Source organism: Symphalangus syndactylus, chromosome 2, assembly GCF_028878055.3.
Source record: "Symphalangus syndactylus isolate Jambi chromosome 2, NHGRI_mSymSyn1-v2.1_pri, whole genome shotgun sequence".
Taxonomy (NCBI): Eukaryota; Metazoa; Chordata; class Mammalia; order Primates; family Hylobatidae; genus Symphalangus; species Symphalangus syndactylus.
In genome coordinates, this window is record NC_072424.2 from 35,692,266 (window position 1) to 35,708,640 (window position 16,375).

Here is a 16,375-nt window from a genome sequence, read left to right on the forward strand (position 1 = left end):
CTGGGCCTCCCTGAGTTGGTAAGCTGAAAAGTTTCCGCAGCCTTCCATGATTCTTTTTTTTTTTAATTTTTATTTTTTAGGCTGGGTGCAGTGGCTCACGCCTGTAATCTCAAAACTTTGGGAGGCCAAGGCAGGTGGATCATGAGGTCAGGAGTTTGAGACCACCCTGGCTAACATGGTGAAACCTCGTCTCTACTAAAAATACAAAAATTAGCCAGGTGTGGTGGTGCACGCCTGTAATCTCAGCTACTCAGGAGGCTGAGGCAGGAGAATCACTTGAACCTGGGAGGCGGAGGTTGCAGTGAGCCAAGATCATGCCACTGCACTCCAGCCTGAGCGACAGAGCAAGACTCTGTCTTGAAAAAAAATAAAAATAAAAAAATAAAATTTTTATTTTTTAGAGATGGGGTCTTGCTAAGTTGCCCAGCCCAATCCCATTACTCAACATCTTTTTTGGGGAACTGAGAGTTCAGAAGGACAAGTAAAAAGCTAATACCCTCTCCTTGTAAATGCCAAAAAGCCTAATAAACCAAATAAGTAAAACACCCCTCCCCCCTTTTTTTTTTCTGAGACAGAGTCTCGCTCTGCCACCCAGGTTGGAGTGCAGTGGTGTGATCTCGGCTCACTGCAACCTCCACTTCCCAGGTTCAAGCGAGTCTTGTGCCTCAGCCACCTGAGTGGCTGAGATTATAGGCCTTGGCCACCATGCCTGGCTAATTTTGTATTTTTAGTAGAGACAGGGTTTTGCCATGTTGGCCAGGCTGGTCTTGAACTCCTGGCCTCAAGTGATCCACTCGCCTTAGCCTCCCAAAGTGCTGGAATTACAGGCATGAGCCACCACACCCAGCCAACAGAACACGCTTCAATCAATTCCCCCCAAGCAGGGCCATCTTGTACTCATGAAGAGCAAAGTATGCTTATTCCAGCTGTACCATTGTAGCTAATGCTGTAATGTACCATTTTCACATTAAAATAGGTTATGACTAGATAGATAAGGCGCCCTAGAACCAAGCAACCATGTTTAAAATTAAGGTCACGGAGGTGAATAGGGCTTAAAAAAATACTACCTAGTTCTTTCCTCTGTCTATAATAGTAAGTTAGGCTCTATAGCTGAACCTACTCAAAAATCTGAGAATTTCTCCCTATTAAACAGCTTTCTTAAAACAGAAGTCTTTCCTATGGAATCCATTCCAATGTTTTACATGCCTTAAAATTCTCAAACCCCTAGTCCGAAATCCCCTGGACCATGCCATGCCCCTGGCTCTTTTTGTACTGAGCCCAGGGCAACTGGTTGACATCTTATCAAAACCCTTGATTGGTTGAAGGCTATTTATTTATTTATTTATATTTATTGTTTTTGAGACAGAGTCTCACCCTGTGCCCAGCCTGGAGTGCAGTGGCGCAATCTCGGGTCACTGGAACCTCCATCCCCTGGGTTCAAGCAATTCTCGGGCCTCAGCCTCGAGTAGCTGGGATTGCAGGCATGCACCACCACACCCAGCTAATTTTTTGAATTTTTAGTAGCAATAGGGGTTCATCATGTTGTCCAGGCTGGTCTCGAACTCCTGAGCTCAAGCAATCCACCCACCTTGGCTACCCAAAGTGCTGGGATTACAGGTGTGAGCCACCGCGCCCGGCCTGAAGGCTGTTACTTAAAAACTGAATTATCCAGCTCCTGATGATAATGACCATGACTTGTACCTTTCTGTGTCCTCCAATAAAGTCCTCAAGTACAGCTGGAATTCAAGTTATTTACCATCCTTGAACCTTTCTTTAATGTTCTTAATATTCTTCTTTAACTATGGAAAAACTGAATCTATCATTTTGCTGAAAGTTTAACCAGGACACCTTATAAAGAAAAAGAAAACCTACCATTTTTACATCTCTTTTCTCCCTCCCCTCCCCTCCCTTCCTCTCCCCTTCCCTTCCTCTCTCTCTCTGTTTTTTTCTTTGACAGAGTCTCACTGTCACTCAGGCTGGAGTGCAGTGGTGCGATCTTGGCTCATTACAACCTCCACCTCCCAGGTTCAAGCAATTCTTGTGCCTCAGCCTCTCGAGTAGCTGGGATTGCATGCACATGCCACCACACCCGGCTAAGTTTTGAATTTTTAGTAGAGATGGAGGTCTCACCATGTTGGTCAGGCTGGTCTTGAACTCCTGACCTCAAGTGAGCCACCCGCCTTGACCTCCCAACGTGCTGGGATTACAGGTGTGAGCCATTGTGCCCAGCCTATTTATTTATTGTTTTTTAGAGACAGGGTCTTGCTCTGTCACCCAGCTGGAGTGCGGTGGTACAATCATAGCTCACTGCAGCCTGGAACTCCTAGGCTCAAGCGATCCTCTTGCCTCAGCCTCTCCAGTAGCTGAGACTACAGGTACACACCACCATGCCTGGTCATTTTTACATCTTTTAGCTCTCTTTTTAAAAAACAATCGAACTCTTCCTGATCCAGTTAGGATAATTTACAACAAATAATCACTATGTCATCTGTCATTAGGGTGAGATATTTATGATTCATTTGTTTTCTTGAGATACTTGATTCAAAGATGTTTATGATTAATTTGTTTTCTTAATTCTATTGCAAAAAAAAGAAAAAAAAGCATTTGTTTAAAAGCTACCTCAAAAGTTCTCCTACCAAACATGATTTGGCAATCTTTTTGCATGATTAGTATGATGGCAGTAGGAGCTTTGTTTAATAAGCAAACATGATGAAAAGTCCAAAAGGTGCTATGCAAAAGATCAGAAGGAAGATGTTTTTCCTGAGACCCTCCGCCAACTGTTTTTCTTCTGATGCCTTTCCTGCTCCTTGAACAAGCCTTAAGACAGCTTCTGTGTTCCATTTCTGACCACTACGTGGCACCAGAACTTTGAATTGGGAAATAGAAAAAAAAATCTGCTTAACTAGTCTTCATATGATTTGCTGTGAATCTTTAATCAATGCGTCTTAAAAATAACTCATTTATGGTCGGGCGTGGTGGCTCACGCCTGTAATCCCAGCACTTTGGGAGGCCCAGGCGGGCGGATCACGAGATCAGGAGATGAAGACCATCCTGGCTAAACATGGTGAAACCCCGTCTCTACTAAAAATAGAAAAAATTAGCCGGGCATGCTGGTAGGCGCCTGTAGTCCCAGCTACTTGGGAGGCTGAGGCAGGAGAATGGCGTGAACCCAGGAGGTGGAGCTTGCAGTGAGTCGAGATGGGGCCACTGCACTTCAGCCTGGGCAACAGACCGAGACGCCGTCTCAAAAAAATAAATAAATAAATAAAAATAATTCATCTATTTTTTTCAGTGATTTGGAATATGGTGGCTCTCTGCCATTTGTTGTTTTCTTTTTTTTTTTTTTTTTTTTTTTGCTTTTGAGACAGAGTCTTGCTCTGTTGCCCAGGCTGGAGTACAGTGGCATGATGTTGACTCACTGCAGCCTCCACTTCCTGGGTTCAAGCAATTCTCCTGCCTCAGCCTCCCGAGTAGCTGAGACTATAGCTGTGCACCACCATGCCCGGCTAATTTTTTTGTATTTTTGGTAGAGACAGGATTTCACCATGTTGGCCAGGCTGGTATCAAACTCCTGACCTCAGGTGATCTGCCTGCCTCGGCCTCCCAAAGTGCTGGGATTATAGGCATGAGCCACCGTGCCCGGCCCCATTTGTTGTTTCTTATGGTCTGTGCTATGGGGAAAAGCAGGTTAAAAAACATGCAAATCACTCTTGCCCACTACTGTGCTCCCCTGGTTGGCTATAGATTTAGCAGCTTTTCTTTGTGCCACAGCAGCCTCCAGCAGCATCAGGGACACATCTGGACTTCATACTGTCAGACTCTTCTGCAACCTTAAATGGATCTGTGATTATATCCTGTCAAAAGGCAAACAAAAATGAAAGGACAAGTTAAAGGTGTTTTGATGTACCCAAACACTAATATTTCTGTTTGATTTAGGTTGACTTACATAGAACAGAGATAAAATTTTACAATTCCATGGGATCCTGGGAGTAACATCAGTCATTCTGCCATAAAGGCACTTGCTTCCTGAAGCTTCTAATTACAACTTTCAAGGTAAACTTCACTTAGAGCTTCTTAAAGATGGTCCCTCTTGGGCAGAGCATTGATTTTTGCTCAGTTGATTTTGTTTTGTGGGATTGTCATTTGCATGTGCCTTTTAAACCTCTTTGGAACTGAGATACGGAAATGCTAAAACTTCTTCTCTTCCCTTATTCTAATCTCCAGAAACATTTATACCAAACAGGAAAGTGAGTTCCAGATGTAGGGCTGTCACCAGCAATTGCTGATGCTCAGATGAAATTGCCAACAACGGCCAGACAGATCTCAGAGGAGAGTAAGATAAGACTACTGTATTTATTTAAAAGACAAGACTGCTGTACTTATTTCCCCTCCTTTCACCTCCAAATGAGATACCTCTAACAATAGTACCAGTGGGGCCAGAGAAAAGCCAGGTACAAAGATAGGAAATCAAGAGCACAGGGGCTGGGCACAGTGGCTCACACCTGTAATCCCAGCACTTTGGGAGGCTGAGGCAGATGGATTACCTGAGGCCAGGAGTTTGAGACAAGCCTGGGCAATATGGCAAAATCCCATCTCTACTAAAAATACAAAAAACTAGCTGGGTGTGGTGGCACACATCTGTAGTCTCAGCTACTCGGGAGGCTGAGGCAAGAGAATCGCTTGAACCTAGGAGGTGGAGGTTGCAGTGAGCTGAGATCACGCCACTGCACTCCAACCTAGGTGACAGAGCGAGACTCCATCTCAAAAAAAAAAAAGCATGAACATGCCACTTTAAATAATGGTAATGAATGCATTATAACATAAATTTACAGTCCTACTACTTATTCTGGTCACTGCAAATAGAGGGGTGTACAAGGCAGGCACAGACTCCACATTCATGAAACTGATAGACTGGCGGACACTTTTCTAAAGTGACTGACTTCCTGCTGGCCTTGGTCTCTCTGTCCCTCAGTGTCTGCCTTTCTGAAATGAAGAGGTCTGCCTGCATCTGGTAAGATGAGCATCTGGCAGAGGATCTCCAAGCCTGGAAGAAGGCCAGCTCTGCTGGTTGCTACTGCTAGGACTTCACATCGATTGCATTTCCATCTCTCAGTATACTGGAACTCCTGCCTGAAAGGGTTTGCCCTGGCCTGGTGTGGTGGCTCATGTACTCTGGGAGTAATCCCAGCACTCTGGGAGGCCAAGGCAGTGGATCACCTGAGGTCAGGAGTTCGAGACCAGCCTGGCCAACATGATGAAACCCTGTCTCTACTGAAAATACAAAAATTAGTTGGGCGTGGTGGCTACTAAGGAGGCTGAGGCGGGAGAATCGCTTGAACCCTCTTCTTCCCACTCAATGATCTATCTACCAACAGGAGATGGTGATATCAATATCACTTCTAAATGCATGCTTCTAGGTCAAAAATATCTCAAGACTTGAAGGAAATGAAAGGTGGGGTACCCAGATAAGCAGTCCTTTCCTGCACCAACATCCTGTGATTCTATGAAAAGTATAACTATGGAGAGATGGAGCAGCACACTGGTTTAGAGTGTCAGCTCCAGAATCAGATGTGGGTGCAAATTCACCACTTTCTAGCTGTATGACTTTGGATTTGTAAATGAATCTTTCAGAGCCTCAGTCTCTCCATCTGTCAAATGAAGATAATAGGGGTGATTGTGAGGACTAAATGACAGGGTGCCTTAAACATATTAACTATTCAATAAAAGTTAATTCCTCTATATTACTGCTATGGTTGTTAATGCTATTACTACCATTACTATTAAGACAGTCCATAGCCCTAATCCTGTTTGCATCATTTCAGATGCTGCAGTGGTTTGTTGTTTTTTTGTTTTTGAGAGGGAGTCTCCCTTTGTTGCCGAGGCTGGAGTGCAGTGGCACGATCTTGGCTCACTGCAACCTCTGCCTCCCAGGTGATTCTCCTGCCTCAGTCTTCCAAAAAGCTGGGATTACAGGCATCCGCCACCACACCCAACTAATTTTTGTATTTTTAGTACAGAGGGGGTTTCACCATGTTGGACAGGCTGCTCTTGAACTCCTGACCTCAAGTGATCCGCCCGCCTTAGCCTCCCAAAGTGCTGGGATTACAGGCATGAGCCACCGCGCCCGGCCAGATGCTGCAGTGTTTTAATAATGCAATTGTTTTAATGGCAAAATACATTTTGCATATAAGATTAAAAAGAAGATGAAGAAAAGAAAAAGCAGAAGGACTCTCAAGATGTTAAGTATATGCAATACCCTGCATGCCACCTGCGTGTACTGTCTGTACTCCAGCGTTTATCATAAAGGTCTTCCGTTAAGAAAAAAAAAAAAAAGATAAGAATGTCCTCCCCTAAGAGCACAAGGTTATATTCCTAGGTCACACAACTGTTTCATTTATTAAAATCTTCCTTCAGTGTCACTTATTCCCATTTCAAAAACTTGAAACTGACCTAAAGACATTGGCACATCTGCAGGCTGAAATAAATTAAAGCAGAAAGGAGACCTTATGTTGGGATAAACCAGTTCAAATATGTGCAATTTTACAATTTATATCTAAGGTCAAGAACCTCCCGTACATGCGTTGCACACACACTGGAAGGGAGAACAAGGACAGCTACGCAGAAAGAAAATGGTCGTCTGCAGAAGCAAACTCATTTAACTCCTTTTTTAAAAAAATAGCCAGAGTGGCCGGGCACAGTGGTTTACGCCTGTCATCCCAGCACTTTGGGCGAGCGGATTGCCTGAGCTCAGGAGTTCACCACCAGCCTGGGCAACACGGTGAAACCCCGTCTCTATTAAAATACAAAAAATGAGCCGGGCATGGCGGCGTGTGCCTGTAGTCCCAGCTACTCAGGAAGCTGAGGCAGGAGAATTGTTTGAACCCAGGAGGCAGAGGAGTGAGCCAAGATCGTGCCACTGCACTCCAGCCTGGGTGACAGAGCGAGACTCCATCTCAAAAAAAAAAAAAAGCACAGTACACTGAAAATGCTGTAGCTCAAGGAAAGACCCTCTTTACTTGTAACCATTATCTTCTGATAGCATTTTTTTTTTTTTGAGATGGAGTCTCACTCTGTCACCCAGGCTGGAGTGCAGTGGCATGATCTCTGCTCACTGCAAGCTCCGCCCCCCAGGTTCATGCCTTTCTCCTGCCTCAGCCTCCTGAGTAGCTGGGACTACAGGCGCCCGCCACCACGCCCGGCTAATTTTTTCTATTTTTAGTAGAGACGGGGTTTCACCGTGTTAGCCAGGATGGTCTCGATCTCCTGACCTCATGATCCGCCTGCCTCAGTCTCCCAAAGTGCTGGGATTACAGGCGTGAGCCACCACGCCTTCTGATAGCTTTTATAACCAGTATTTAGGAAACCAGGTTTTAGAAGAATTAGAATGATAAAAACCTTTCAAAATAAATATTGATTCTCACCAGAAGGTTTTCTTATCAATGAACTCTCAGGAGTTTCAAAATGTCAGTGACATATTTTTGAAATGTTTAATGGATTGAATACTCAAAAGCCAAATCTCTCTACTTTCCAAAGTATCACCTTCTTCAAACAACAGAAGAGTCAGAACAGCAGAGTGCTGAAGAATTTAATAAAGCAAAGAAAGTAAATCACTCTTTAGCTCTACAGGTGGCTTGTATACTGAGCTTGGGGTTAGATTCATGCTGGTAATACTGGCTCCAGGTTTTGGGGTCCAGGATTCTTATATTTTAGGTTCAATTAACCTTCCCCAACTACAAATGTACCATTTTTGAAAGTGATTTCTCAGAAACCTTTGTGCTTTTTTTTTTTTTTTTTTTTTTTTGAGGCAGGGTTTTGCTCTGTCGCCCAGGCTGGGGTACAGTGTTGTGATCACGGCTCACTACAACCTCCACATCCCGGGCTCAAAACGATCCTCCTGCCTTAGCCCCCCAAGTAACTGGGATTATAGACATTTGCCACCATGCCCAGCTGATTTTTGTATTTTTAGTACAGACACGGTTTCAGCATGTTGGCCAGGCTGGTCTTGACCTCCTGACCTCAAGTGGTCTGCCAGCCTCAGCCTCCCAAAGTGCTGGGATTGGCCGGGCGTTGTGGCTCATGCCTGTAATCCCAGCACTTTGGGAGGCCAAGGCAGGTGGATTACCTGAGGTCAGGAGTTTGAGACCAGCCTGACCAACATGGTAAAACCCCCGTCTCTACTAAAATACAAAAATTAGCCAGGTGTGATGGCGCGCACCTGTAATCCCAGCTACTTGGGAGGCTGAGGCAGGAGAACCACTTGAACCCAGGAGGTGGAGGTTGCAGTGAGCCAAGACCGCACCATTGCACTCTAGCCTGGGCAACAAGAGCAAAGCTCTGTCTCAAAAAAAAAAAAAAAAAAAAGTTGGTATTATTGGGTTTTTTTGTTTGGTTTTTTTTTTTTTTTTTTTTGAGAGAGAGAGTTGTGCTCTTGTTGCCCAGGCTGGGCAACCTAGGTGGGTGGATCACCTGGTGGCATAAGCCACCCTGCCCGGCAAAGCTAGTATTGTTGTAACAATGGTTTGTAACTCTACTTTTTGTTTTCCACATGATTTAAGAGACCAATGCATTTAAAATAATTATTAGTTTATGTTTTGGGGGCACAAGATGAATAAAGACATAATTTTGTGATATCAAGAACTAGAAAGACCCGGGCATGGTAGTTCACACCTGTAATCCCAGCACTTTGGGAGGCCGAGGCTGGTGGATCATCTGATGTCAGGAGTTCAAGACCAGGCTGGCCAACATGATGAGACTCCACCTCTACTAAAAATACAAAAAATTAGCCAGGCATGGTGGCTTGCACACCTGTAATCCCAGCTACTTGTCAGGCTGGGGCAGGAGAATCACTTGAACCCAGGAGGCAGAGGCTGCAGTGAGCCAAGATCGTGCCACTGCACTCCAGCCTGAGTGATAGAGTGAAACTCTGTCAAAAAAAAAAAAAAAAAGAACTAAAACAGTTGAGAACAAACTTTAAAGGAGCAGAATTTTAGTATGTTATTGAAGTTAAGCTGTATAAATTCAAATTAGGGTGTCATAACTGTAGGATGTTAAACATTGTCAACAAAAAGAGTCAAATTCTAAAATACTTAAAAAGATTTATTCTGAGCCAAATAAGTGACCAATGGCCCGTGACACAGCCCTCAGGAGATATGCAAACATGTGCCCAAAGTGGTCACCCTATAACTTGGTTTTATACATTTTAGAGAGACATAAGACATCAATCAATACATATAATATGTACACTGGTTCAGGCCAGAAACATGGGACAACTGGAAGTGGGGACTTCCAGGTCATAGGCAGATTCAAAGATTTTGTGATTGGCAATTGGTTGAGTTATAATCCAAAGACCTGGGATCAAGAGAAGGGAGTGTCTAGGTTATGATAAGAGATTGTGGAGACCAAGGTTTTATCATGCAGATGAAGCCTCTAGGTAGCAGGCTTCAGAGACAATAGATTGTAAATATTTCTTACCAGATTTAAACAGTCCGTTCTATCAGTCTTAAGATCTGTTTTAATGTTAATGCTGGTGAGCAGTGTCTGAATTCCAAAAGGGAGGAGGGAATAATGAGGCATGTCCAAACTTCTCCTTCCCTTCGTGACCTGAACTAGTTTTTCAGGGTAACTTTGCAATGCCCTTGCCCGACAGGAGGGATCCATTCAGATGGTTGAGGGTTTAGAATTTTATTTATTTTTATTTTTATTTTTTTTTTGAGATGGAGTCTCGCTCTGTTGCCCAGGCTAGAGTGCAGTGGCACAATCTCGGCTCACTGCAACCTCCACCTCCCAGGTTCAAGGAATTCTCCTGCCTCAGCCTCCCAAGTAGCTAGGACTACAGGCGCCTGCCACCACGCACGGCTAATTTTTTATTTTTAGTAGAGACGGGGTTTCACCATCTTGGCCAGGCTGGTCTCGAACTCCTGACCTTGTGATCCACCCGCCTCGGCCTCCCAAAGTGCTGGGATTACAGGCGTGAGCCACCGCGCCCGGCCTAGAATTTTATTTTTGATTTACTTTCTCCTCATTCTGGCCTAGATTTGTCAGAGGCAACATCAAGGGTCACCAAACTTTTATTGTATCTCACTGTGTTGCTGGGGTGGCACGGCTGCCTTCCCTGGGTCAATCTTGTGCCTTGGTGGGACCCCTACAGTCAAGGGGCTTAGAGCCAAAAGACATACAGCGAATTTGAAAGTTCTAGGCCAGGCCAGGCATGGTGGTTCATGCCTGTAATCTCAGCACTTTGGGAGGCCAAGACGGGTTGATCACCTAAGATCAGGAGTTTGAGAACAGCCTGACCAACATGGTGAAACCCTGTCTCTACTAAAAATACAAATTAGGGCCGGGCACGGTGGCTCATGCCTGTAATCCCAGCACTTTGGGAGGCCAAGGTGGGGGGATCATGAGGTAAGGAGTTCGAGACCAGCCTGGCCAATATGGTGAAACCCCGTCTCTACTAAAAAAAAAAAAAAAAAATTAGCCAGGCATGGTGGCACACACCTGTAGTCCCATCTACTCTGGAGGCTGAGGCAGAAGAATCACTTGAACTCGGGAGGCAGAGTTTGCAGTGAGCCAAGATCACGCCACTGCACTCCAGCCTGGGCAACAGAGCAAGACTCCATCTCGAAAAAAAAAAAGAAAAAAAAATTAGCCGGGCATGGTAGCACATGCCTGTAATTACAGCTACTCAGGAGGCTGAGGCAGGCGAATTGCTTGAACCTGTGAGGCGGAGGTTGCAGTGAGATGAGATCACGCCACTGCACCCCAGCCTGGGCGACAGAGCGAGACTCCATCCCCACCCCCCTCAAAAAAAAAAAAGAAAGTTCTAGGCCAGATGGGAATGGATGTGGATAGGCATTCATAAACCCTTAAAATTTCTTAATATAAAAGCCAACAAACAAAAAGCCAAAGGTGAGGTTAAAAAATTGACTTATCTTTAACTTCTATGCATTGTGCTACTGTAATCTTGGTTTTAGTTACAGACTTACAACAATTAGCTATACAAAACATAAGCACTGTTAAAACCTTTTAAGCTAAGGAATTTAGAGACTTCTGTTACAGTGCTACAATTTTTTTTGTGGTCTTTCAGTAATTTGTTCTAAAATTATTTATTTATTTATTTATTTATTTATTTATTTATTTATTTATTTATTTTGAGACAGAGTCTTGCTCTGTTGCCAGGCTGGAGTGCAGTGACACCATCTCAATCTCGTCTCACTGCAAACTCCGCCTCCCAGGCTCAAGCAATTCTCCTGCCTCAGCCTCCCAAGTAGCTGGGATTACAGGCGCACGCCGCCATGCCCATCTAATTTATTTTTTGTATTTGAGTAGAGATGGAGTTTCGCCATGTTGCCCAGGCTGGTCTCAAACTCCTGAGCTCAGGCAATCTGCCCACCGTGGCCTCCCAAAGTGCTAGGATTACAGGCTTGAGCCACTGTGCCTGGCCTGTTCTAAAATTTTAAAATATATATATATGTTATCTGCATAAATCTCATAACTCGGAGTATTAAACCTAGGAGGATTTGACATGAGGTACCTTTATATCCTCTCAGGAATAATTTTCTTTTCATTCTACGAGAAGCAGGAAATTCTTTATGGTTGGGATGGATGAAAAGGTGCCACACACATAATAACCCAGGAGGCAGAGTCCTTTATTTTACCAGCTGTTTAGGCATCTGTGTGCCCATTTTTGATTTGGAGAGTCTGAACTAATTCTCTCAAAACTGGCCCTTACAGTCACACACCTACCTCTTGTGTCATAGGTCCCTGGGCCTAGAGAAGGGTGCTTATATAATTTTAGCAGCACAGAATTTGCAGTGAAAAGCAGATTAGGACCAGTGGGATTCCAAACGGGGAATTCTCTAGCCTTAGAATATCATGATTCTGTTTTCTTTGGAAGTAAAACAAGGAGATATAAATAACATTAATAATATGACAGTCAAAAGAGTATTCGTGTGTCAGAACAGAATAAGGAACCTATTCCATTTAGGGCACAAACTAAAAACGTGAAGAAAAATTATAACCTGGTTTATCTTTAGAGGGTTATTGTAGCCAGGAAATAATTAATGATTCAATGTGCACTCAAAAACAAAAGTCCAGGCTGGAAATCTAGTAACAAGTGTTATAGTTTTCCTTTAAAACCATTTCTCTCTCTAGCCTTTTTTTTTTTTTTTTTTTTTTTGAGACAGAGTCTCACTCTGTCGCCCAGGCTGGAGTGCAGTGGTGCAATCTTGGCTCATTGCCCTCCACCTCCCTGGGCTCAAGCAATCCTCCCATCTCAGCCTCTTCAGTAGCTGGAACTACCAGCATGCACCACCATACCCAGCTAATTTTTTTGTATTTTTGGTAGAGACGGGGTTTCAACATGTTGCCCAGGCTGGTCTCAGACTGCTGGCCTCAAGTGATCTGCCTGTCTCAGCCTCCCAAAGTGCTGGGATTATGAGTGTGAACTTCTGCGCCCAGCCCCTCCTTTTATACTAAAGACAAATTATAGTAAGGCCAATTTATGTGCAAAATAAATTTTAGGCTTATTACACTTTTGCCTGATTGTTTGCATAAAGTCCAGCAAGAATTTGGCTATACAGGCTCTTTTCAAGTTGGCTTTGCTGGAACTTTACCTACAAATGTTACTTCAGTCAAAGCCTTGGTAAAATAACCAAGTGTCTCCAATTGTCCTGTTTTGAGAGAAAAGACTCTTACTAAACTTACACAAATAACTATTTTATTATAAAATCAGAATACTCACGAAAGGTTTCTGAATTTTGGAGAACTTGTTAAAGCAGTTATAATAGCTAGTCAGGCGTGAGCAGGGCAGGAAAGGGCTCCCTGCGCCAACTCCACCAGGAATGTCAGGCAATCATTAGGTGATGATCAGGTGGTTGTTAAGTGTCTCGAAAATCATAATTGGTCACAGACAGTACCAGCGAAAGGAAGTCTCCCAGTAAACAGAAACACCTGAAACTGGTGATCAGCAGCTTCCCGATAAGATCTCAGGAGTTAGGCAAATGGGCTCAAGCATGCACATTAAGAGGCAAAATGGTGGCGTTTAACTGGTATATAATCGTCTAACAACATTTGACCAGCAAGAGAAGTGCGCCTCAAGAGAGTGTGCATACTGGCCGGGCACAGTGGCTCACGCCTGTAATCCCAGCACTTTGGGAGACTGAGGCAGGTGGGTCACCTAAGGTCAGGAGTTCAAGACCAGCCTGGCCAACATGGTGAAACCCCGTCTCTACTAAAAAACACAAAAAATTAGCCGGGTGTGGTGGTGGGTGCCTGTAATCTTAGCTAATCAGGAGGCTGAGGCAGGGGGAATTGCTTGAACCCAGGAAGCAGAGGTTGCAGTGAGCCAAGATCGCACCACTGCACTCCAGTCTGGGTGACAGAGAGAGACTCCATCTCAAAAATAAATAAATAAAATAAAATAGTTCTCTCAGGTAGTGAAAGCCAAACTAACCTTTAACTCCAAAGCAGAACAGCCTCCAGATGTTGGCAACTTCTCTCCAATTGGTCTGATCAGAAAATTTTGAGCAAATCTTGAATTCTTCAAGATAGCTGCTGTTTCTTCATCCACTAAAACAATTTCACCTTCCTAAAGGGTAGTATAAAAAAAAATACTAAGAGTTGCAACTTTAGTCTCAATAGAAGAAAAATGCCCAGAAGTATCGTTTTCTCCACATCCTCACCAGCACTAATCCTTACACACTGTTGGTGGGAATTTAAATTAGTACAGCCATTATGGGAAACAGTATGGAGATTCCTCAAAAAATTAAAAATAGAACTACTATATGACCCAGCAATCCCCCTACTGGGTATATATCTAAAGAAAATGGGCCGGGCGTGGTGGCTCACGCCTGTAATCCCAGCACTCTGGGAGGCCCAGGTGGGCCGATCACAAGGTCAGGAGATCGAGACCATCCTGGCTAACAGTGAAACCCCGTCTCTACTAAAAAATACAAAAAATTAGCCGGACATAGTGGCAGGTGCCTGTAGTCCCAGCTACTCGGGAGGCTGAGGCAGGAGAATGGTGTGAACCCAGGAGGTGGAGCTTGCAGTGAGCCGAGATCGCGCCACTGCACTCCAGCACTCCAGCCTGGGTGACAGAGCGAGATTCCGTCTCAAAAAAAAAAAAAAAGAAAATGAAACTGGCTGGGTAGAGGAGTTCAAGACCAGCCTGGCCAACATGGTGAAACCCCGTCTCTACTAAAAAACACAAAAAAATTAGCCGGGCGTGGTGGTGGGTGCCTGTAATTACAGGCTCACACCTGTAATCCCAGCACTTTGGGAGGCTGAGGCAGGTGGATCACGAGGTCAGGAGTTCGAGACCAGCCTGGCCAATATGGTGAAACCCTGCCTCTACTAAAAATACAAAAAAATTAGCCAGGTATGGTGACATATGCCTGTAATCCCAGCTACTCGGGAGGCTGAGGCAGAAGAATTGCTTGAACCCAGGAGGCGGAGGTTGTAGTGAGCTGAGATTGCGCCACTGCACTCCAGCCTGGGCGACAGAGCCAGATTCCATCTGAAAGGAAGGGAGGGAGGGGAGGGAGGGAGGAAGGGAAGGAAGGAAGGAAGGAAGGAAGGGAGGGAGGGAGGGAGGAAGGGAGGGAGGGAGGGACGGAGGAAGGAAGGAAGGAAGAAAGGAAGGAAGGGGAAGGTAAAGAAATGAAATCAGTATGTCAAGGAAATATCTGCACTCCTAATATCTGCACAACTAATGTTGACTGTAGCATTAATCACAATAACCAAGATATAGAATCAACCTAAGCATCCATCAATGGATGAATGGATGAGGAAAACGTGGCGTATATACACAATGGAATACTATTCAGATTTTAAAACAGAAGGAAATCCTGTCATTTGCAGCAAGATGCATGGAACTGCAGGTCATGTTAAGAGAAATAAGGCAAACACAGAAAGACAAATATCATATGTTCTCACTGATATGTGGAAGCTAAAAAAGTGGATCTCATTAAGATAGAGAGTATATTGATAGTTACCAAAGGCCAGAAAGGGTACAGAATGGGGGAGATAAAGAGAAGTTGATTAATGGTTATAAATATAGGCTTTGGCCAGGCGCGGTGGCTCAATCCTGTAATCCCAGCATTTTGGGAGGCCGAGGCGGGTGGATCACAAGGTCAGGAGATTGAGACCATTCTGGCTAACACGATGAAACCCCATCTCTACTAAAAATACAAAAAATTAGCCAGGCGTGGTGGCAGGCACCTGTAGTCCCAGCTACTCAAGAGGCTGAGGCAGGAGAATGGCATGAACCCGGGAGGTGGAGCTTGCAGTGAGCCGAGATTGTGCCACTGCACTCCAGCCTGGGCGACAGAGCAAGACAGAGCGAGACTCCATCTCAAAAAATAAAAAAATAAAAAAATAAAAAAAAAACATATATATATAGGGTTTGATGAAAGAAATAAGACCTAGTGTTTGATATATCAGTAAAGTCACTAGTTTACAATAATATATTGTATATTTCAAAATAGCTAGAAGAGAATAATTTGAATGTTTCTAACATAAAGAAAAGACAAGGCCAGGTGCGGTGGCTCATGCCTGTAATCCCAGCACTTTGGGAGGCTGGGGCGGGTGGATCACCTGAGGTCAGGAGTTTGAGACCAGCCTGACCAACATGGTAAAACCCCGTCTCTACTAAAAATACAAAATTAGCCGAGCGTGGTGGTGCATGCCTGTAATCTCAGCTACTCGGGAGGCTGAGGCAGAAGAATTGCTTGAACCTGGGAGGTGGAGTTTGCAGTGAGCTGAGATCGTGCCATTGCACTCCAGCCTGGGCAAAAAGAGCAAAACTCCATCTCAAAAAAAAAAAAAAAGAAAAGAAAAGACAAGTATTGAAGGTGATAGGTATCCCAATTACACTAATTTAATCTTTACAAATTATATGAATGTATTAAATTATCACATGAACCCCCCAAAATAGCTACATCAATTATGTATCAATTTAAAAAAATGTTAGGTCTTTATGTATCAATAATAACACTGAAGGTAAATGGACTCAATTCTCCAATTAAGAGGCATAGTGCTGTGAAAAAGCTTGTGGCAAAGAGGGGCAAAAAAAGCAGCAGGTTATGATGTTCACTCTTGACTGTACCCACCTTGCAGAAAATGGAATCATAGATGCTGCCAATTTGGAGCAATTTTTGCAAGAGAAGATTAAAGTGAATGGAAAACTGGGAATCTTGGTGGAGCGTTATAACCATCGAAAGGAGCAAGAGCAAGATCACTGTGACTTCTGAGGTACCTTTTTCCAAAGGATATTTGAAATATCTCACCAAAAAATATTTGAAGAATAATCTATGTGATTTGTTGTGTGTAGTTTCTAACAGCAAAAAGTTATTATGAATTACATTACTTCCAAATT

General features: G+C 44.0%; 1 protein-coding gene across 1 annotated transcript in view; it reads right to left on the minus strand.

The window, feature by feature from the left end:
- Positions 1–2,912: 2,912 nt before the first annotated feature.
- AS3MT (arsenite methyltransferase) overlaps positions 2,913–16,375 on the minus strand; it is a 33,379-nt gene continuing 19,916 nt past the window's right edge. Inside the window, exons 10-11 of the mRNA XM_055250789.2 lie at positions 13,451–13,585; positions 2,913–3,854 (exon numbers count right to left, since the gene is read on the minus strand). Coding sequence (XP_055106764.1) covers positions 3,747–3,854; positions 13,451–13,585 — 243 coding nt within the window. The 3' untranslated portion in view covers positions 2,913–3,746. The remainder of the gene's footprint in view (positions 3,855–13,450; positions 13,586–16,375) is intronic.